Source organism: Somniosus microcephalus, chromosome 6 (genome assembly GCF_052327205.1).
Source record: "Somniosus microcephalus isolate GS21.2 chromosome 6, FLI_Smic_1.0, whole genome shotgun sequence".
Taxonomy (NCBI): domain Eukaryota; kingdom Metazoa; phylum Chordata; class Chondrichthyes; order Squaliformes; family Somniosidae; genus Somniosus; species Somniosus microcephalus.
The window spans coordinates 192,560,969-192,583,605 of NC_140992.1; the positions used below are offsets into that span (position 1 = coordinate 192,560,969).

The following is a 22,637-nucleotide window of genomic DNA, read 5'->3' on the forward strand; positions in this document are numbered from 1 at the left end:
ATGCTCCATACAAAAAGAGTACACTAGATCAGGGGTTCTCAACTGGGGGTCAGCGGCCCCCCTAGGGGTCTGTGAGAAAGTTTCAAGCAGCTAGAATCTTATTTTTGGCGGACCCCTTGAAACCTTCTCGCGGACTCCCAGCTGACACTGCCCTCTGCCCAGCACCATCTCTTATCACTGACTGGCAGCGATGCCCTTTGCGCCCTTCTTTAAAGTGGAAGGGCGGAGCTGTGGGAAAACAGCTGAGTGCAACCAATAAGAATTGAGGGCGAGGAGTGCAGAGCCTATCAGAAGTCGGGAGTATCTCAATCAGCTGCAGTGTAGCTCGCGAGGCGCCAGCTCGAGCAGCCTCAGCCTAACTCCGGGTTGTCTGCAGCGCAGCCGCAACATGCCCATAGACTTGCACGAGTGGTCGGGACCTCTTGCCCTGACCAAGGTGGATGAGAAGCCGGAGCAGCCCCTCCACATCAAATATGACCACGCAGAGGGGCTGGGTAAAGCGCTGGCCCCGATCCAGGTACTGACTGCAGATGAGAGCCCAACACATAGGAACAGGTGTAGGCCATTTAGCCCCTCAAGCCTGTTCCATCATTCATTGAGATCATGGCTGATCTGCGACCTGGCTCCATATACCTGCCTTTGCCCCATATCCCTTAATACTTTTGGTTATCAAAAATCTATCAATCTCCGGTTTAAAATTAACAATTGACATTTGCGGAAGAGAGTTCTAAACTTCTACCACCCTTTGTGTGTAGAAGTGTTTCCTAATTTCACTGCTGAAAGGTCTGGTACTAATTTTTAGACTATGCCCCCCTCATCCTAGAATCCCCAACCAGCGGAAATAGTTTCTCTCTATCTACAACAACAACATTTATATAGCACCTTTAACATAGAAACATAGAAACATAGAAGATAGGAGCAGGAGTAGGCCATTCTGCCCCTCGAGCCTGCTCCACCATTCAATGAGATCATGGCTGATCATCCAAATTCAGTACCCTGTCCCTGCCTTCTCCCCATATCCCTTGATCCCTTTAGCCTTAAGAAATATATCCAACTCCTTCTTGAATATATTTAATGAATTGGCCTCCACTGCCTTCTGTGGCAGAGATTTCCACAGGTTCACCACTCTCTGGGTGAAGAAATTCCTCCTCATCTCTGTCATAAATGGCTTACCCCTTATCCTTAGACTGTGACCCCTGGTTCTGGACTCCCCAGCCATCGGGAACATCCTTCCTGCATCTAGTCTGTCTAGTCCTGTTAGAATTTTATAGGTTTCAATGAGATCCCCTCTCATTCTTCTAAACTCCAGCGAGTATAAGCCCAATCGACCCAATCTCTCCTCATATGTCATTCCTGCCATCCCAGGTATCAGTCTGTTGAATCTTCGCTGTACTCCCTCCATGGCAAGAACATCCTTCCTCAGAAAAGGCAACCAAAACTGCACACAATACTCAAGCTGTGGTCTCACCAAGGCCCTGTACAACTGCAGCAAGATATCCTTGTTCCTGTACTCGAACCCTCTCGCTACGAAGGCCAACATACCATTTGCCTTCTTAACCGCCTGCTGCACCTACATGCTTACCTTCAGCGACTGGTGCACAAGGACACCCATATCTCGTTGCACTTCCCCTTCTCCCAATCTATTGCCGTTCAGATAATAATCTGCCTTCCTGTTTTTGCCACCAAAGTGGATAACCTCGCATTTATCCACATTATACAGCATCTGCCATGCTTCTGCCCAATCACACAATCTGTCCAAATCGTACTGGAGTTTCTCGGCATCCTCCTCACAGCACACACGCCCACCCAGCTTTGTGTCGTCTGCAAACTTGGAGATATTACATCTAGTTCCCTCGTCTAGATCATTTATATATATTGTGAATAGCTGGGGTCCCAGGACCGATCCCTGCGGTACCCCACTAGTCACTGCCTGCCACTCGGAAAAAGACCCGTTTATTCCAACTCTTTGCTTCCTGTCTGCCAACCAGTTCTCTATCCAAGTCAGTACCTTGCCCCCAATCCCATGTGCCTTAACTTTACACGCTAATCTCTTATGCGGGACCTTATCGAAAGCCTTCTGAAAGTCCAAATACACCACATCCACTGGTTCTCCCTTATCAATTCTACCAGTTAAATACTCAAAAAATAACAATAGATTAGTCAAGCACGATTTACCTTTTGTAAATCCATGTTGACTTTGTCCGATCCTGTCACTGTTTTCTAAGTGCTCTGCTATTACATCTTTTATAATGGACTCTAGCATTTTCCCCACTACCGATGTCAGGCTTACCGGTCTATAATTCCCCATTTTCTCTCTACCACCTTTTTTGAATAGTGGGGTAACATTAGCTACCGTCCAATCCATGGGAACTGTTCTAGAGTCTATCAAATTTTGGAAGATGACCAGCAATGTATCTACTATTTCTAGGGCCACTTCCTTATGTACCCTAGGATGTAGATTATCAGGCCCTGAGGATTTATCGGCCTTCAATCCCGTCAATTTCCCTAACACCATTTCCCTGCAAATACTGATTTCTTTCAGTTCCTCCCTCTCATTAGACCCTATGTTCCCCGACATCTCTGGGAGGTTATTTGTGTCCTCCTTTGTGAAGACAGAACCAAAGTATGTATTTAATTGGTATGCCATTTCTTTGTTCCCCATTATAAATTCCCCTGATTCTGACTGCAAGGGACCTACGCTTGACTTCACCAATCTTTTTCTCTTCACATATCTATAAAAGCTTTTACAGTCAGTTTTTATGTTCCCTGCAAGCTTATTCTCATACTCTATTTTCCCCTCTTAATTAATTCCTTTGTCCTCCTTTGCTGAATCCTCAACTACTCCCAATCGTCAGGTTTACTGCTTTTTCTGGCCAATTTATATGTCCTCTCCTTGGATCTTATGCTATCCCTAATTTCCATTGTTAACCACGGTTGAGTCACCTTTTTTGTTGTTTATTTTTATGCCAAACAGGAATGAACAAATTCTGTAGTTCATCCATGCGATCTTTGAATGTTTGCCATTGCCTATCCACCGTCAACCCTTTGAGTAACATTCCCCAATCAATCCTACCCAACTCGTGCCTCATACCATTGTAGTTTCCTTTATTTAAATTCAGGACCCTAGTCTCTGAGTCAACTACTTCTATCATATTATGAAGAATTCTATCATATTATGATCGCTCTGACCCAAGGGTCCTCGCACAACAAGATTGCTAATTAATCCTTTCTCATTACATAATACCCAGTCTAAGATGGCCTGATCTCTAGTTGGTTTCTCGACATATTGGTCCAGGAAACCATCCCGTATACACTCCAGGAATTCCTCCTCCACAGTATTGTTACTAATTTGGTTAGCCCAATCTATATGTAGATTAAAGTCACCCATGATAACTGCTGTGCCCTTATTGCACGCGTCTCTAATTTCCCATTTAATGCCATCCCCAACCTCCGCATTACAGTTTGGAGGTCTGTATACCACTCCCACTAACGTTTTCTGCCCCTTGGTATTTCTCAGTTCTACCCATACAGATTCCAAATCATCAGAGCTAATATCCTTCCTTTCAATTGTGTTAATCCCCTCTTTAACCAGCAATGCTACCCCACCTCCTTTTCCTTTTTGCCTATCTTTCCTGAATATTGAATACCCCTGGTAAAACGTCCCAAGGCACTTCACAGGAGTGTTATAAAACAGAATTTGACACCACTGCACTCCCTCCAAGGCCAATATATCCTTCCTAAGGTGTGGTGCCCAGAACTGCTCACAGTACTCCAAGTGTGGTCTAACCAGGGCTTTCTATAGCTGCAGCATAACTTCTACCCCCTTGTATTCTAGTCCTCTAGATATAAAGGCCAGCATTTCATTAGCCGTTTTGATTATTTTCTGTACCTGTTTATGACATTTTAATTAATGATCTATGTACCTGGACCCCCAAGTCTCTTTGGACCTCCACTGTTTTTAGCTTTTGACCATTTAGAAAATACCTGTTCTATCCTTTTTAGGTTTAAAGTAGATGACCTCACATTTGCCTACATTGAAAGCTATTTGCCACAGTTTTGTCCATTCACTTAATCTATTGATATCTCTTTGTAATGTTATGCTTTCATCTACACTGCCACCTATCTTTGTGTCATCAGCAAATTTGGATATATGGCTTTCTATCCCATCATCTAAGTCATTAATAAATACAGTGAATAGTTGAGGCCACAACACAGATCCCTACTCTCTGTCTCCTGCCGCTCAGCCAATTTCCTAACTGGGTCAATAATTTGCCTTCAATTCCATGGGCTTCAACCTTAGTTAACAGTCTCTTATGAGGGACTTTATCAAATGCCTCTGGAAGTTCATATAAATAACAGTCCCCTGTCTACTGCTTTATTCACTTCTCCAAAAAACTCAATCAGGTTAATCAGGCATGACCAGTTACAGAGCTTGGAGGCAAAAAAAGGATGAATTAATCTGCATGTAAAGTGCCTAATGGCATGTGTGGGAATCAATCCAACTGCTGGAACTTAATAATACTGATTAAGGCGGGTGGGGGGGGCGGGAAGACTGTCTGGCTGACCTTAACATCGGGCTACATGTTGTGTGCCATTGTATCACTTTCGGTTTCTGTTATTCTTAAAATTGGATTTCAATTTAATAACTATTGGAAAGCAAACTGAATACTCAAATATATATTTTTAAATGACTGCAGAAGAAGCTGCATTTATTTTGCTGCTGCAAAGCTGGCTGCCAACCTCTTAGACCGTGCATGATCCTGTTCAACCGTTGGTCGCAAACTTTCCAGTGATTAAAAATTAACAAGCCCCTTTGGCAATTTTGCCACTTTTTCCTAACTTTCAAAAAATGTTAACTTTATTATTTTTATAGACATATCCACTTATGTTGAGTTCTGCGTAGGTTTAGAAATATGCAGCTCTTTGTCAGATGCGTTATTTATAATTTTAATGATGAAAGCTAGAGCAAACTCGTCGGGACATTTTCCCATCCCCCCTGCAAGCTCAGAAATTTCCTGGTTGCAGTGTACCTGAGTTGCTCTGTCCATTGAATACCAGGGGACCACCACTGCTAAACTGATTTGAGTGCTCACAAAATGTGGTCCGAGGGCTTTTCCACAAGATCATAATTACAGATGAGGCAGGCCATTCGGCGCACCTCAACTCAACCATCCACGTTAAGTAACACAATAACAATTCCCCCCCACGGCCACCAACCTCATAGTTCACCAACCCCGCACAGCCCGCTTCTACCTCCTTCTCAAGATCCACAAACAGGACTGCCTTGGTAGACCCATCATTTCAACCTGTTCTTGCCCCACGAACTTATCTCTTCCTAGCTCGACTCTATCTTGACTCTTATCTTTTCTCCCCTTGTCCAGTCTCTTCCTACCTACATCCGCGACTCTTCTGACGCCCTCCGCCACTTTAACAGTTTCCAGTTTCCTGGCCCCAACTGCCTCCTTGTCACCATGGATGTACAATCCCTCTACACCTCCATCCCCCACCAGGATGGTCTGAGGGCGCTCCGCTTCTTCTTTGAACAGAGGCGCAACCAGTCCCCATCCACCACCACCCTCCTCCACCTGGCTGAACTTGTTCTCACATTGAACAACTTCTCCTTTGACTCCACTCATTTCCTCCAAATTAAAGGTGTTGCTGTGGGTACCCGCATGGGTCCTAGCTATGCCTGACTTTTCGTGGGTTATGTGGAACACTCTTTGTTCCAGTCCTACTCGGGTCCCCTCCCTCACCTCTTTTTCCAGTGCATTGATGACTGTATCGGTGCTGTTTCCTGCTCTCGCCCTGAACTAGACAATTTCATTCACTTTGCCTCCAATTTCCACCCTTCTCTCACCTTCATATGGTCCATCTCCGACTCTTCCCTTCCCTTCCTCGACTTCTCCATCTCCATCTCTGGGGATAGGTTATTGACCAACATTCGCTACAAGCCCAATGACTCTCACAGCTACCTGGACTACACTTCCTCCCACCCCGCCTCCTGTAAGGACTCTATTCCATTCTCCCAGTTCCTCCATCTCCGCCGCATCTGCTCTGACGATGCAACCTTCCACACCAGCGCTTCCGACATGTCTTCCCTTTTCCTTAAACCGAGGAGTCCCCTCTACCGTGGTTGACATGGCCCTCGACCGGGTCCGTTCTATCTCCCGCACTTATGCCCTCACCCCTGCCCTTCCCGCCCGGAAACCACGATAGGGTTCCCCTTATCCTCACCTTTCACCCCACCAGCCTCCACATTCAACAGATCATCCTCCACCATTTCCGCCACCTCCAACGTGATCCCACCACCAAACGCATCTTCTCCTCCCTTCCCCTTTCAGCATTCCGTAGGGACCGCTCCCTCCGAGACACCCTAGTCCACTCCTCTATCACCCCTTCCCCTTCGCCCAGCACCTTCCCATGCAAGCACAGGAGATGCAACACCTGCCCATATACCTCCCCCCTTACCACTGTCCAGGGCCTCAAACACTCCTTCCAGGTGAAACAGCGATTTACTTGTACTTCTTGCAATCTAGTATACTGTATTCGCTGCTCACGATGTGGTCTCCTCTACATTGGGGAGACCAAACGCCGATTGGGTGACCGCTTTGCGGAACACCTCTGTTAAGTCCGTAAGGGTGACCCCAAGCTTCCGGTCGCCTGTCATTTCAATTCACCGTTCCATTCCCACTCAGACCTCACCATCTGCAGCCTCTTGCATTGTTCCACGGAAGCTCAGCGTAAGCTCGAGGAACAGCACCTCATCTTCTGATTAGGCACTTTACAGTCTTCCGGACTCAATATCGAGTTCAACAATTTCAGATCATAACCTCGGCCCCTATTATATTTTCATATTTTTTATCCACACTTTTGGTTTGTGCCTTTTCCTTTTTTTCTCTCTCCCACATGGCAGCTGTCTTTCACTCTGCCAGCACATTTCACACTTCATCCAGTCATTGGTTGTTTCTTTACATGTCCTATTACCATCTTGTCTCACCTTAAATATCTCTTAATGTCTCTTCTTTCATCCCCTCCCCCATTTCCCAGCCCCCAAACTGCCTTTTAATCTATTTCATTTCCTGCCTTTTTTCTCAGTTCTGAAGAAGGGTTTCGACCTGAAGCGTTCACTCTTTTTCTCTCTCCACGGATGTTGCCTGGCCTGCTGAGTTTTTCCAGCGTCTTCTGTTGTTATTACAATAATGATAAATGTGTTTCATTGTGTAACTAATTTTTATACAGAAAAAATGTGTTACAAGAGGGTCCGTGAAAATTTTAAAGCACAGGAGGGGGGCTCAGAAGCAAAATAGGGTCGCGAACCCCTACAACAGATGACCAGAGGGAGCAGGAGCTCTCCACACCCTGTCTTGGGGACTCCGCTCCCACTGGGACAGGTAACTCGCACCCGGCCACCAAAGGAGCAGCACAACAGTCACGTGTGTGCGGGTCAGGTGGAGTTGATTGACAAGACGATTTCACGTTTGATTGGGCGCTGAGCGTTGATTGGCATGTGAGCTCGCACGCCCATTGGTTGCCAGCGTGGTGGATGTTTGGCGGGCGAACGGCCCTGCAAGTGGCGCGGATTTTCAGTTGAAAGCTGAGCGCGAGGGGGGGGGTGAGCTTCGGGCCTGAGGTCTAGTGTTGGGTAGGGAGTGGGAATGTGGGTTTGGCGGACCCGGGACAGTGATGTTTGGATCGAGTTGTCGCCGCCCGGGTTTCGCCTATTCTATTACGTAAAGTGTTGTGAGTGTGGCCTGCGGATCCCCGAGCTCGAGTAACAGCGAGTCCGGAGCCTGGAGCTTGGGCCTTTCGCTGAGTGCCTGGCCGAGCCTGAACACGGGAGCGACGGTAACCTGAGACTGCCAGTAATGGCGGCCTGGTACGGGGGAGGGGGGAAGCCTCTGTGCGACGGTTCGGTGGAGAGAAAATAAAAAGCTTCCCAACGCAGGCCAGAGTCCGTCTCCGTCTGCTCCTTTCCCCCTTCTTTCGCTCTTCTCCTTTCCCCCTTCTTTCGCTACTAATTGCTACCTTTGTCTCCTACTCAGAACCACTCAAACCTTTACTAGATTATTTTGTATTGATTTTCCCCATCTTCCCTCTTTTTTTTAACTTTCATGTCCTGCATTGTGGGTTTCTCAATTTAAAAGTAACAAATGTTACAATCCTTGTAAATGTTCCACATGTAATGTCACTCCAGGGAACTGTTCCTTGCCACTGGCTGACCTCTGCTCCCCTCTCTCCTAGGAATGGCTCAGGAAGTAATCGATGTGGATATGCAGCCGGAGGAGGAAGCTGTTTCAATGCAGTCGAACCTCCATGACCCAGCTTCGAGGCCGACAGTGCACCCAGGCTCTGGCAGTGTACCCAGTGACGAGGAGTTGAGAGGGCCGTCTGTAAGTGCGGCCCCTCCAAGTGCTCACAGTGGTGGGTTGGAAGCGGCATTACTAACTGAGGAACTTCAAAGACTGCAAGGCGCACTGAGAACCGTGGCCCAGCACTTTTCACTTGGGCAGAGACCTGGGCACCAGCGCAGGCAGTTGAGGCGGAATGGCCGCCGTCAGCCAGGGGCAAGTGCTTCTCAGAGATCGGCGTCATCCAGGTAACTTCTGAAACTGTCCGAAGTTTCCCGGTTAAGCAGCGCCTCGATTTTAAAATTCTCATCCTTTGTTTTCAAATCACTCCATGGCCTCTTCCCCTCCCTATCTCTAATCTCCTTCAGCCCACAACCCACGAGATATCTGCACTCCTCTAATTCTGCCCTCTTGAGCATCCCTGATTATAATCGCTCAACCATAGGTGGCCGTGCCTTCTGTTGTCTAGGCCCTAAGCTCTGGAATTCCCTACCTAAACCTCTCTACCTCTTTTTCCTCCTTTTAAGATGCTCCTTAAAACCTACCTGTTTGACCAAGCTTTTGGTCACCTGCCCTAATTTCTCCTTATGTGGCTAGCTGTCAAATTTTTGTCTTAATACTCCTGTGAAGCGCCTTGGGACATTTTACTACGTTAAAGGAGCCATTTAAATACAAGTTGTTGTAAGTGACAAAGGAGTTGAAAACCTAGTTGGTATGATGTGATTTGTCTAGTGTTAAGGAGCACCAGATTCACAATTACTTTTACTTCAGTGCTCCTTTGGCTGGGTGAATCCACCAATGTTCTGGACTTTGGCTCTCTCAATCCACTTCTACACTTGGTAGTACTGCAGAATTAGAACATAAGGCCTACCCCTGCTCCTAATTCTTATCTTAACGGTCCTCGAGCCTGCTCCAACATTCAATAAGATCATGGCCGATCTTCAACCTCAACTCCACTTTCCCCGTTCGATCTCTATCCCATGACCTGGCTGAATGGTCTACTGAGCTGTAAATATGTCTGTGAATTTGGAATCCCATGGAATTTCCCTCCAGATCAATGTATGGATATTTGACGAGGTCTGGATGCCACAGGTTGATGTATTTCCGTCTGTGCTGCTCAGAAACCTGCTGCCTCTTTGTCGCCCTGCTGTGCCACACAGCCTAAACCCAGCAACTCCTGCCATCAACAACATTTGGGTCAAGCAGTATTAAGCTTAGAATAAGTCATTCTGAATAACATACAGTGAACTCGAGCATTAAAAGTGACTCCTGCCCAGGGTTGGGTTGTGTAGATTGGAAACTATCCATCTATGTTCAACCAGCAGGCTAGAGGGCAGAAAGTCCTAATTCCATATTTGTGAAACCAGTATTGTAACTGGAACTACAATGGTGGTTAATGTTACCTAACCCACTTGCTTTGCTTTTTGAGAACTTTTTTACGCAGCGAGTTGTGATCTGGAATGCACTGCCTAAAACAGTGGTGGAAGCAGATTCAATGGTAACTTTCAAAAGGGATTTGGATAAGTACTTGAAAAGGAAAAAAATTGCAGGTTATGGGGAAAGAGTCGGAGAGTAGGACTAACTGGATAGCTTTCAAAGAGCCAACACAGGCACAATTGGCTGATTTTCCTCCTTCTGTACTATGATTCTATGTGAACTCTGAAATCGGTAGGTTGGAGTGGAGGAGGAAACTTGTGCAGGATGGGGGCAAAGGAGAGCGAGGGGATGTTTTTGGAATATTGTTAGTAACAGCGCTGGAATATAAAAATGATACGTTTAATAGTAAAAGCTGGAATTACTCGGTGGTTCAGTTAGCACCCAACACCGGAAAACTGATTCATATTTAGTTTGCGACCCATCGTCAGAACTCTGCCAGATCTGCAGAGCCTCGCCTGAAACATTAGCTTGACCTCTGTCAGCTACTGATGGAGCTGCTATGTCTTTCCAGCATTCTCGATTTCTTACTTTTACCACCATGCACGATAAGTCACTTGCCAACTATGTGGCATCCTCCAGCACCTCTGGGAGTATCCCAGTCACATTGCACACTTCGCGGCAACAGTTCAGTGCTAGGTGTTCACCCCCTTGTGATGGCAGTGTAGACTGAGGATACTTGGATGGATTTGGATCACACATGTCATTGGGTGCTGCTGTGCCCCCTGCAGCATGTAGAACTATTCTTTGCTAGTGTTAGAAACTGAATCATTTGCTCCATTCTAGTTTCCCCATTTCCGGTTCATTTGGTTTACTTTTGTCTTTTTAAATGGCAGCTGTTTCTATTGCGCAGGTTCTTGGCTTTATGTGATCTGCAGATCTGGGAACATTCCTGCTTCTGTGAAGAGGTTGTGATGGTGCATTTGTCTGTTTGCATGTGTTATTAGTTGTGTGTATCTGGGACTGGTATGAGTTTCCTTAAGGCATTAATGTTTTGGTAGTGCCTATACCTGCTGTATTTGTCAAGTGTAGAATGATTTATTTATACTATTGCATCTCTATGGAGTCGCTCAGGAATTGATGTGGATCGTGACCTTGATCTCTGTCCCGCTGTTGGAGTTGGACAGTGTTGTGCTTTGTGGGAGAGTGTGATGGCAGGGCAAGGTCGTGTCAGAGATTTGTGTCTCTTCCAATGGGAGGGAATAGGGGGGCCGAGTTGTGGGGATGGCATGTATCTGCCCCCCACGTTGGATGGTATTCCTGTCCTTGTGGTGGATGTGGAAGCATGGTTCCAACTGGGACTCTGGTGGGGGGGAAGAACAAATGAGAGAAAAGAAGAAAATAATCGACACCAAGCCACACGAAGAGGTGAACAAAAGGTTGGTCCAAAATCTAAGTTTTGAGACGGTATTTAAAGGTGGAGCGAGAAATGGAGGGGTTTAGCAACAAAGTTCTAAATGTGTAGGGTCAGCGCAATTGTAGATCTGCCAGCAGTGGTGGGATGAAGGTGGGGGGAGGGGGGGCAATTCACACGTGTCAGGAATGCAAGGCTGGAAAAGGTTGCAGAGATAGGTTTGGCCAAGGCTGTGAAGAGATTTGAAGATGAAAATGTTCAGTTCGGTGCATTGGGACATCAGGGTGTTAATGTAGGTCAGCAAAGATGGGGCAGTTGGCATACTGGGCAGCCTGCTGGTAGCTGAGGTTTGAATAAGTTGGAGTCTATGGAGAATGGGAGGCTGGCGAGGAGGACTTTGGAGAAATTGAGTCTCGAGGTAACACCAGCTTGGAGAAGGCGTTTCGGGGTAGTGGGGCTGAGTTTGGCGATGTGTAGGTGGACGTCTTGGCGATGAATAGATTGTGGGGTTTGAAGTTCCCTTTGGGGTTGAACAGTATGTCAAGGCTGTGCATGGTCTGTTGGGCCTGAACAAGTAGCCAGGGAAGAGTATAGTCAGCGGTGAGAGAGCGGAGTTTGAGGCGGTGGCCAGGCTTTGATCACGGTTTTGCTAGTGTCCCTTTGTAGGAAATTGTGGCTCAACCCAGCAGATGGAGCCTTGGGTGACAGGTAGAAGGGTCAGCACTGGGATGCCGGTGGTTGGGCATGTTAGAAGTGGCTGGTGCATGGTGGGAAAGGATGTTCGCGGTGCTGCTTTATACTGGTTTGGGGTCTTTTTTAGCTGTCTGTTGCTTGCACCCTTGGGTTCAGTTTTTGTGAGCCTGGTCATCAATTGTTCCAAGGTAGGCTATCCCCATACCTAGAGAGAGCTGCATGTCAATGCATTGCACTCCTCACCGAGCAAGTGGCACTGTGTATCTTTTTAAGCTTCCAACTGGCAGCCAAGCCCTTTCTACCAGTGGGAGGGCTAAAAAAAAATAGAGCTCTACTGATCTTTGAGTGGGAAGCCGGTCGGATTTGGGCCCCCGCATGTGGGTTGGACGTTTCCTCCTCGCCCCACCCCTGCCATCATCCGGTGAGCGTGGAATGTAATTTTCATGCAACCCTCCTACTTCCAGGTCTGGAGCTCTGGACAACTACTTCCGGGTTAACAGGCAGCAGCGCACGGTATCGGTCAGGTTAGCAGCCGAATATGGAGAAGACGAGATGAGCAGTGAAGATTCCAGCACAGATCTAAGCACCGATCTCAGTGAGTCCGAGGAGAGCGGCAGCAGCACAGAGATAGAGGATGAGTATGAGGGCGATGAGTCTGCGGCAGCTTCGTCAGGTAGGTTAGAGAGCTTTGGTGAGGGGTCATTAATACCAGTCATTTCACTTATTTACTGTTGCAGGATAAACCCCAATTAAGGAATCCTACTTTTATCTTTGTGGGGGTGCTAAATCCCTCTAACTTTCTTCCGTGTTTGCATTCTCTCTGACAAGCTGGTTCCCAGGCCTTCACTGCTTTGAGCCCAAGATCAGGAATTGTGCGAGAGTAGCCTGGTTACAACTTAGCTCTGATTTTTCTTTTCTCCAGCGGCTCGAGGACATCTAGGTCAGAGCGGTGAGAGTGGGGTGCTGCGCCTGGCCTCAGTGTTCCCATAACGCACCACCTTCCAAGTGTAGCAACAGGCTCACTGTCATTGGGTACAATTGTTTCCCAAACTGGGGGAGCGTGCCAAATGTATATATTTAACATCTTGTTGAAGAATGAATGGGCATTAAACTTGCACTTTAAAAATGCCATTTGCTTTAATCTAATTTGAAGTACTTGGTGGGCGACTGTTAGTGCAGGGTTGTACCTGTAGCACCGCAAGAACATGAAAAAATTTAAGCACTCTTAAAGACCATTTGGTTCATCAAAATGGAACATGCCCAATCTAGCATGCAACTGCAATTTGATTGCTCCAAAGTCATAATTCTGATACCTAATTCAATAGATTGTTTCAAACTTTTAACATCCTTTTTGAGTAAAGATTTTTTTTTTTAATTAGCTCTAATTTGTTTTGTGGTATTTATGCCCTTTTAGTCCTCCTGACCTGATTTATCTTGCACTAATGTTCTGGTTTCATCTTACACTATGTTCTACATCACACACCTTGATGAGGTTCCCTGTAGCCACCTTCCCTCTAGACTATAGCTTATGCCATAGCTATCTTGTAGCTGTTTCCACTGGGGATGATTCTCTGCTCTGCACCCTTTCCAATGCCTACATGTCCCTTTTGAAATATGATGTGACACCGTACTCCCAAATGAGGTCTGACCACTGCATGTGAGCCTCAGTATACCCTCTGTAGATTTGTCCTCCACTGTTCTGGCTATACAACCCAACTTTCTATTTTTTTTAATTGCTTCTTCACCTGGTCTTGACGTTGAAAGTGATGAGTCTACAAAGACATGGGAGTAAATAAGTCTACCCACCTATGCTAATTCTGTCCCCTTTACGGTATGCCGATGTTGCCTATATTTCTTCCAATTTTCCTACATTAACAGTGAATCTATTGGAAAAAGTAATTTGTTGTCTGTTAACTGCTGAGTCAGCCTGAGGATGTTAAAGGTGCTGTATACATGCAAGTTCGGTTATTCGTCTTTCAATATCTAATGCTTTACATTTTCACTGTTAAATTTTATTTGCTATTTGCCCAGTTGTAAGTGAGCTAAATTCTTCAAATAATTAACTGCATCCTCTATCTCGCTACTGCTCTCCAAATTTTAGTTTTGTCTGTAAATGGAACAAACTTACAATTGGATTTTGCATCTTGGCCATTGATGTAGCTGAGAAACACTTGTCCCTGTAGTGCTTCACTCAGCCCCATCCATCAATCTGACACTACACCCCGCATGAGTTTTCTTCGGATTTAAAAAAAAAAAAATCCAATGTCTTGTTTTAACCTTGTTCCCTTCACTTCAGAAGTAAGATGTGTCTCATCAGCTGCAAACTTATGTCTTGTGTCTTGTGGTGCCATTACTTTGCCTTGTACTGCTTGCACCAGATCCATTTTCATGTGAAGCTGAAACAGACATTCCTTGAACGATGAGCAAAACTGCAAAACATTATTGTTTGATTGTGATGGTTAACTTGAACTGGGAGTATTTTTTACTTTTGTTAACCCTCTGCCCCCTCCCCAGTTAATTTGGAGGATTGCTTTTGAACTTGAACTTGCATCATTAGACCTTTTAGTGACAATGAAGCCATTGGATTGTCTTAAAAACCCAACTGGTTTGCAAATGCCCTTTGTGGAAGGAAACTTGTCGCCCTTGCCCGGTCTGGCCTATATGGGACTCCAGTCTCACATCAATGTGGTTGACTCTTAATTGCCCTCTGAAGTGGCCAAGCAAGGCACTCAGTTGTATTAGGGCAAATAGGGATGGGCAATAAATGCTGGTCTTGCCAGCAACGCCCACATCCCGCGACTGAATTTAAAAAAAAAAAAAAAAAAAAATCCATGCTGATACCTCGGTGGAGTGCAAGTTTTTTTTTGTAGTGGAGTGAATTCTGTAGGTGCGCCCACATTCACTCCCGTTTTCATGAAAACAAGTGGCGTTTACTCGCTCTTTTAATAACTGAAGTTGCCGAAGTGCTCCGAAGCAGAAACTTGTACGTTTTAACGGTGAGGAATTAATGGGTGCAGGCACATTTTAATTTTTGTGCTCATTCATAACCCAAACTGTTGAAGCTGCCACTTGTACACACAAAGGTTTGCCATAAGTGTGCTGTCTTTCCTGTGCTTTTACAGCTCCTGCAAGCGCCCCAGTGTCAGTTAACCCCACGCCAGCCCAGAGTGTAGAGGATGAAGATGCACAGTCTGCACGTCAAGAGCAGGTCGGGCATTTCAAAAATTATAACCCTTCTCCCACTAACACCCTCAAATCTATGCTGAGCTCTCTAACTCGTTTTGATCTGGTTGGAAGTTCAGTCTTCTGTGGTCTGCCTTATCCTAGATTGTTGAGGGAGTAACTGATGGGAAACGAGCATCTCTGGGGCAAAGAAAAGGAGAGATTGATAGATTTTTGTTAGAGAAGGGATATGGAACCAAGGTGGGTAAATGAAGTTAAGCTGCAGATCAGCCATGATCTAATTGAATGACAGAATAGGCTCAAGGGGCTGTGTTTCTAGATTGAATTCTTTGATGGGACTGCTTGTGATATGAGATTGATTCTGATTAGTATGTGCTCTCTCTTGATGTATTGATGCTCAACAGTTATTTGATGTATGTGTAGAATGAATGGTGGCTCAAAAATGCAGCACATTGGCATTCCAGTGTTCGGTGTCACAAGATGGTATGGCATGGCTTTGTCCTCAGTTACCCCACCAATGTTTAGTGGACTAAGAAAAACCGGGTAGGTTGACCGGGCAGCTCTTTGTGGAATGGCTGATGAGGTCTGGGTATTTTTTGCGTGTGAACTGAAAGAAGGGGTGGGTGGTGGGAGAGAGAATATTTAATGGTGGGGAGAGAGGGCAGTGAAAAATAAAACTGATGGAGATTGTAACTCGTGAGCCTAAAGATGTTGGCTGTGGCTCAGCAGTAGCATTCTTACCTCTTGACACAAGGTTGTGGATTCAAGTCCCACTCCAGAGACTTGAGCTCAAAATCTAGTTTCAAGGGCGAGTGGGCATAATCTATTGCTGGGCATTTTACTTTTAGGTGCGTTCACTGCTATCCAGTTTGGTTTATATCACGTATCATACATGCTGATAAATGGCAGTATCCTTACATTTTGAGAGCTAAGATGGTTTGTATGTAATATTGGACACTGATAAAAGCACAGGTGGCAAATGCATGCATTACTCTAATGAACATTTGGTCAATCAACTGTTGGCGTAGGGTTGCTGTTGTAATGAACACTCCTTATCTGAGGAAGGATGTTCTTGCCATGGAGGGAGTGCAGCGAAGATTCACCAGACTGATACCTGGGATGGCAGGAATGACGTATGAAGAGCGATTGGGCTTGTATTCGCTGGAGTTTAGAAGAATGAGAAGAGATCTAATTGAAACTTATAAAGTTCTAACAGGACTAGACAGACTAGATGCAGGAAGGATGTTACCGATGGGGAAGTCCAGAACCAGGGGTCACAGTCTAAGGATAAGGGGTAAGTCATTTAGGACTGAGATGAGGAGGAATTTCTTCACCCAGAAAGTGGTGAACCTGTGGAATTCTCTGCCACACAGGGCAGTTGAGGCCAATTCATTAAATATATTCAAGAAGGAGTTAGATATATTTCTTAAGGCTAAAGGGATATGGGGAGAAAGGGTACTGAATTTGGATGATCAACCATGATCCCATTAAATGGCGGAGCAGACTCGAGAGGCCGAATGGCCCACTCCTGCTCCTATCTTCTATGTTTCTGTTTTTCCTGAGGATTAAACATCAGGATAAGGTTACTGCTGTAATGCATTGGTCACCTTTGCTTACTCCGTGCATATCAAAAGTTAACTGGGTGATCCAATATAGTAAATTGTAGAAAAATAGTTAAGAACAGGAAGTAAGCCCTTGGGGTCTTTTCAGAACTGATCTGTTTAGGTTTATGCTTGTTGAAACTTGAGTGGGAAACTTCTATACAATGAGTGGTAGCTGCTGAAACAAGCACTTGAAGCAGCTATTGCTATTAATCTCCCTGCATTCCAGTGGCAGCATCAGACTTACTGTTGTAACTCCAGAGCTGTAGTTGAGAAGCATGGAAGAAAGCAGTTTTCACAGAATCACAGAAACCCCACAGTGCAGATAGAGGCCATTTCGGCCCATCGAGCCTGCACCGACACATATCCCACCCGATCCCCGTAACCCCACGTATTTAATCCCCCCTAACACTAAGGGTCAATTTATCATAGCCAATCAACCTAACCCACACACCTTTGGACTGTGGGAGGAAACCGGAGCACCCGGAGAAAACCCACGCAAACACGGGGAGAATGTGCAAACTCCACACAGACAGTCACCCCAGGCCGGATTCGAACCCGGGTCTCTGGCGCTGTGAGGCAACAGTGCTAACCACTATGCCACCGTGCATGGAAAAGCCCTTGTGTTAGAGGTGGAAGGTTTAAGGGTATTTGCACATTTAATACGCCATCCACTTACCCAATGAGTGCTGCATCTATAATTAGAACATTGGGAAGGTATTCCCCTACATTCTTGTGCATCTCACACCGTACAAGAGAGTAAAATGGGTCTGTAATGGAGGTTCAGCTGGGTCTATGTGGCTCTAACTGAATGCTTTTCCTTTAGGGAAGCCTGGCCTTGCACTCAGAAGACACTTTAAATGTGAAAGAAGATGCACCAAGCATAAAGGCCACCAGCGCAGCCTCTGATGATGAAGGGGATACGTGCTCAATTTGTTTCGAGCCGTGGACTAATGCAGGAGAGCACCGTCTTGCTGCTCTGCGGTGTGGCCATCTCTTTGGGTTTACTTGCATCGACCGGTGGCTGAGGGGACAAGGAGGAAAATGTCCGCAGGTAAGTTGCCGAGCATGGCTTTGGGGGTGAGAATCAACAATTCACTTTTTTGTTAGTGTTTCACTATAACTGGAGCTGCCCGAGTTGAACTACAGGAGGATGGTTGGGGATTGGTTAAAACGTTTTTGTTCTGATGGGTTTCGCTGCATTTCAGCAGGAGGGATGAAAATATGGAGTAGTCAGTGATACTTGAAATGCGGTCTGAAGGTCACTCGTGCTCACTTGCAGCCTTCAACAGACCCGCCGTTCCACTTAATTGAGAGCCCACCGCCTGTGGGAGGTTGCAAGCAGAGTGAGGGAGAGAATGTTTTGGAAAAAATAAGTTTTTTTTCCAAAAAGGGGTACGTGGAATTTTGATTTTGTTTTATTGTGTGAGTGGCCTTTGATCTAGTCATAGTTCCCTGGTACATAGGAAGCCAAGTTCACCGAGATCTGGAAATCGCAATGGTCCCAATGCCAGTGGCGTTGTCAGTGTTGGGCATGGGGTAGTAGCAAAGGACATTTATAGAGAAATGTGATGGGGGGAGAAAAGTTTGTGAATGTTCCCCAGTAAAATTAAACAGTGATTTTTTTTCCAAAGAAAATCGAGACTGTTTTATAACTGACTGAACAGAACCTGTGCTGGAAACCTGTTTGTGTTTGGCTTTTGCAGTGTAATAAGAAAGCTAAGCGGTCAGATGTGGTTTTGCTGTATGCCCGAGCACTGAAAGCTGTGGATACCAGTGAACAGGAACGATTGAAGAGGTATACACTCTAATTTCTCATTGTTTCACACTTTCAAAAAACAAAAGGCTGCTTTACTTAAGTGGCGGGACCATGAGAGCGGACTTCTGTCTTACTTGGAGTACTATGTACCGTTTAGGTCACCAAACTGCAAAGGGGATGTGCAAGCATTGGAGAGAGTCCAAGGAAGCTCAACAAGAATGATTTGAGAAAGTGAGGAAAGGTTATTAAAGTTTAGTATCAACAGCCTAGATGTGGGCACAGTAGTGTAGTGTTAATGTAACTGGACTAATAATCCAGAGAATGGGAGTTCAAATCCCACCACGACAGTTTGAGAATCTGAATTTGAATATTTGAAAAATCTGTCAATAAAAAAACTGGTATCAGTTAAGTGACCATGAAGCTGTTAGATTGTCGTAAAAATCCAACCTGCCGCCCTGCCTACATGTGACTTCAGTGATTGACTTTTTACTGCTCTCTGAATTGACCTAGCAAGCTACTCCGTCATCACCGCATTTTCAGCTAACTGTGTGCCAATTGCTATTAGATTCTGTGTATATTGTTTGATTTTTTTTTTCCCTCCACTTGTGTTTGTGTTTCTGTAGTTGTACAAGAATGGGCAATAAATGCTGGCCTTAGTAGCGACACCCACATCCTGAGAATAAATTCAAATAAAGCCTAGAGAGAAGATGGTTAAGAGGCCATCTCATCGTATGCAAAATATGAAATGGCTCAAATAAAGGAAATCCCTGAGTGTATTAAGCAGGAAGCTTGAGATGTTAATGCTGCCTCATAGCCCCGCCCCCTCCAGCATCCTTGGTTGCTGAAAGCAGAGGTCTGCTGCAACCCCATTGGTTGTGCAAGTGCATCCTAACTGCCAGCATAACAGCAGCAGAGGCCCAGACACCGGTCACCTTCCTGGAGGAAATCGCCTGAAACACCGGCTCCAGCAAATTCAGTTCTACTCGTATCTCGGCTGTATTGTCGCGAAGCCACAACGGAAACAAAATGTGTCGCCATAGGGAGTGAGGGAACGCTTTGAGAGTCACCTCTGGCTACTCTCCCACAAGCTCAGAATAGAATGAAAATAAAAGACACCATTCAGAAAGATCCCGTCACTTTCTCCTTTTCCTTTTTGCTGCGATGATCTTGCAAATATTTTCTAAAACTGCTTCTTCCTCTCCTGCCCTCACAACACATTGGAAAGAAAGGGGGGTGGGGGGGAGAAATACTGAAAATTAATTGTAATTTAACTCTTGGCTGCTGTTAAGTATTGTGGCACTTTCCTCTCCACCCCAAACCATGCACAATGCTGGCCTGAGAATGTGGCTAGATAACTTGCTCCCAAGCCTCTGGCAATGTTGCTCTGAATCTGATTCCTGTGGGTATTACACCCTGGAGAGGGAGACTCCCTCTTTCTCTTCTCTGTTGCCTCCTGTATGGGGTAATAGTCTGCCCTCCATTCGCCACCTTCCTCGCAGTGGCATGACTGGTACCGAATCTCGCCTCCTTAAGTCATAAGGTTGTGGATTCAAGCCGAGCACGTAATCCAGGCTGCCGCTCGAGTGTAGTACTGAGGGGGTGCTGCATGGTGTCCTCTTTCGATGAGATGGTAAACTCTTCCAGGTCAATGTAAAAGATCCCATGGCACTATTTCAAAGAAGAGCTGGTGCGTTCTTCCCAGGGTCCTGGCCAATATTTATTCCTCCACTAACATCCCTGGAACAGATGATCTGGTCATTATCACATTGCTGTATGTGGGAGCTTGCTGTGCGCAAATTGGCTGCCATTTTTCCGACATTAGTGACTACACTTCAGAAAGTACTTCATTGACCGTAAAGTGCTTTGGGGCGCCCTGAGGTCGTGAAAGGCACTATATAAATGCGAGTTCGTTCTTTCTTATCGAGTACAAAATATTGAATGTGTGTTATTCTAGTGAGTGAGGTCTGCAAATTCCCTCTCAGTCCCTGTGACGTGTTCATTTTTCCTTTGGGATTTCCTTGAGTTTTGTCCCTTTGCCTTCACTTCTCTCCTTTCTCCTGAGCAGTGATCTGGAGAAGGAGCAGATGTTGCGCCGGAAGGCAGAGCTGGAATCTGCACAGTCTCGCCTCCAACTGCAGTTCTTGACAGATGAGTGCACCAAGTTACGTAAACAGCTGCAGGTAAGGATCGGTCTGCTGCAAATCCTCATAGATAAGTGCAGTAAACAGGCTCTTTACAATTGGATTTTGTGCTTTTTATTTCTATTTTTCAAGTAGTGTAACTGTACATTGTGACTGTACATTGTGTCTGTACCTGTGCGTGCCAATTGCTGTATATGGATTGTGTATATATTTACATGTTTGATTTTCCCCATGCTTGTGTTTCTATAGTTGTACAATGATCACTTGGTTTTAATGGTCAATCCGTCCTTGCCAACACTGAAACCCATGTCTATCTGTGTAGTTGTGTTTCTCAACTGTAGCGTTCAATATTATACTTCTAATCTTGCTCTTATTGAGTAAGAAACTTTCATATCTAGATAACAGCTGTGCTTAACCGTGAGCTACGAGTAGAGACACATTACTTCTAATCTGCTCGTGTATATAAAGCCAAGACTGGCAACATCTAACTGATACTTCAAGCTACTCTGCTTGTCAGGTGTTTTCTGATCTCTGCGCGTGGTTCCGCTGAGTGTTGGTCTCCTGCTACTCTGCTGTGTAATACAGGGACTCGGTGCAAGTACGTGGGATTGACTCCCATGTTTACTTTGTAACAGGCAGCTTCAACCCAACAGCAGATGCTTCACTGCAAGTCAAGCTCTGCATACTTAATGCAGCTACGGTTCACTTTCACTCCTGTACTATAAAAGAACCATTAGATTTGCTGCTAGAATCCCAGTGCTCTCCTATCTGTCGGCCTGAGCCTCAATCCTTGCCTCCCTCCACCAGCACAGGCAGAGGAAGTTTGGTCAAGATGTTTGCTGCCTGGTGAGATTTGCTATGTGGAGAATACGTTTGATGTGAACAACGAGTTGATGTCACATTCAACAAGCGCCCCTCATCAACAGTTGTACGTCGGACTCGCGTGTGGAGTCAGATCTCGGCCATATTGATAAGTCTGAGATAATGATCGAATGTCGAATTTTATGTCAAAATCCATCATAAAAATCGACTGAAAATTGAATTCATAGGTTTGTGTGTTGCATGCATGTGTATATCTCTATTAAATTCACTCTCTAGGTGGAGCTTTCTCTCTATTGAATTGTCTCTGGGTGGAGCTCTCTCTATTGAATTGTCTCTGGGTGGAGCTCTCTCCCTCTATTGAATTGTCTCTGGGTGGAGCTCTCTATATTGAATTGTCTCTGGGTGGAGCTCTCTCCCTCTATTGAATTGTCTCTGGGTGGAGCTCTCTCTATATTGAATTGTCTCTGGGTGGAGCTCTCTCTCTATATTGAATTGTCTCTGGGTGGAGCTCTCTCTCTATATTGAATTGTCTCTGGGTGGAGCTCTCTCTCTATTGAATTGTCTCTGGGTGGAGCTCTCTCTATTGAATTGTCTCTGGGTGGAGCTCTCTCTATATTGAATTGTCTCTGGGTGGAGCTCTCTATATTGAATTGTCTCTGGGTGGAGCTCTCTCTATATTGAATTGTCTCTGGGTGGAGCTCTCTCTGTATTGAATTGTCTCTGGGTGGAGCTCTCTAGTGAATTGTCTCTGGGTGGAGCTCTCTCTCGATATTGAATTGTCTCTGGGTGGAGCTCTCTATTGAATTGTCTCTGGGTGGAGCTCTCTCTATATTGAATTGTCTCTGGGTGGAGCTCTCTCTCTATTGAATTGTCTCTGGGTGGAGCTCTCTCTCTATTGAATTGTCTCTGGGTGGAGCTCTCTATATTGAATTGTCTCTGGGTGGAGCTCTCTATTGAATTGTCTCTGGGTGGAGCTCTCTATTGAATTGTCTCTGGGTGGAGCTCTCTCTATATTGAATTGTCTCTGGGTGGAGCTCTCTATATTGAATTGTCTCTGGGTGGAGCTCTCTCTCGATATTGAATTGTCTCTGGGTGGAGCTCTCTCTCTATATTGAATTGTCTCTGGGTGGAGCTCTCTCTCTATTGAATTGTCTCTGGGTGGAGCTCTCTCTCTATATTGAATTGTCTCTGGGTGGAGCTCTCTATATTGAATTGTCTCTGGGTGGAGCTCTCTATATTGAATTGTCTCTGGGTGGAGCTCTCTATATTGAATTGTCTCTGGGTGGAGCTCTCTATTGAATT

At 45.6% G+C, this 22,637-nt stretch overlaps 1 protein-coding gene across 4 annotated transcripts in view; it reads left to right on the plus strand.

The window, feature by feature from the left end:
- Positions 1–7,520: 7,520 nt before the first annotated feature.
- rfwd3 (ring finger and WD repeat domain 3) overlaps positions 7,521–22,637 on the plus strand; it is a 57,150-nt gene continuing 42,033 nt past the window's right edge. For 2 of the 4 annotated variants that reach the window (XM_085991125.1, XM_085991128.1), the window contains exons 1-7: positions 7,619–7,845; positions 8,242–8,596; positions 12,294–12,502; positions 14,952–15,037; positions 17,440–17,667; positions 18,320–18,411; positions 20,438–20,552. In XM_085991125.1, coding sequence (XP_085847251.1) covers positions 8,244–8,596; positions 12,294–12,502; positions 14,952–15,037; positions 17,440–17,667; positions 18,320–18,411; positions 20,438–20,552 — 1,083 coding nt within the window. In that variant the 5' untranslated portion in view covers positions 7,619–7,845; positions 8,242–8,243. The other 2 variants (XM_085991127.1, XM_085991126.1) reach the window with 2 other exon arrangements.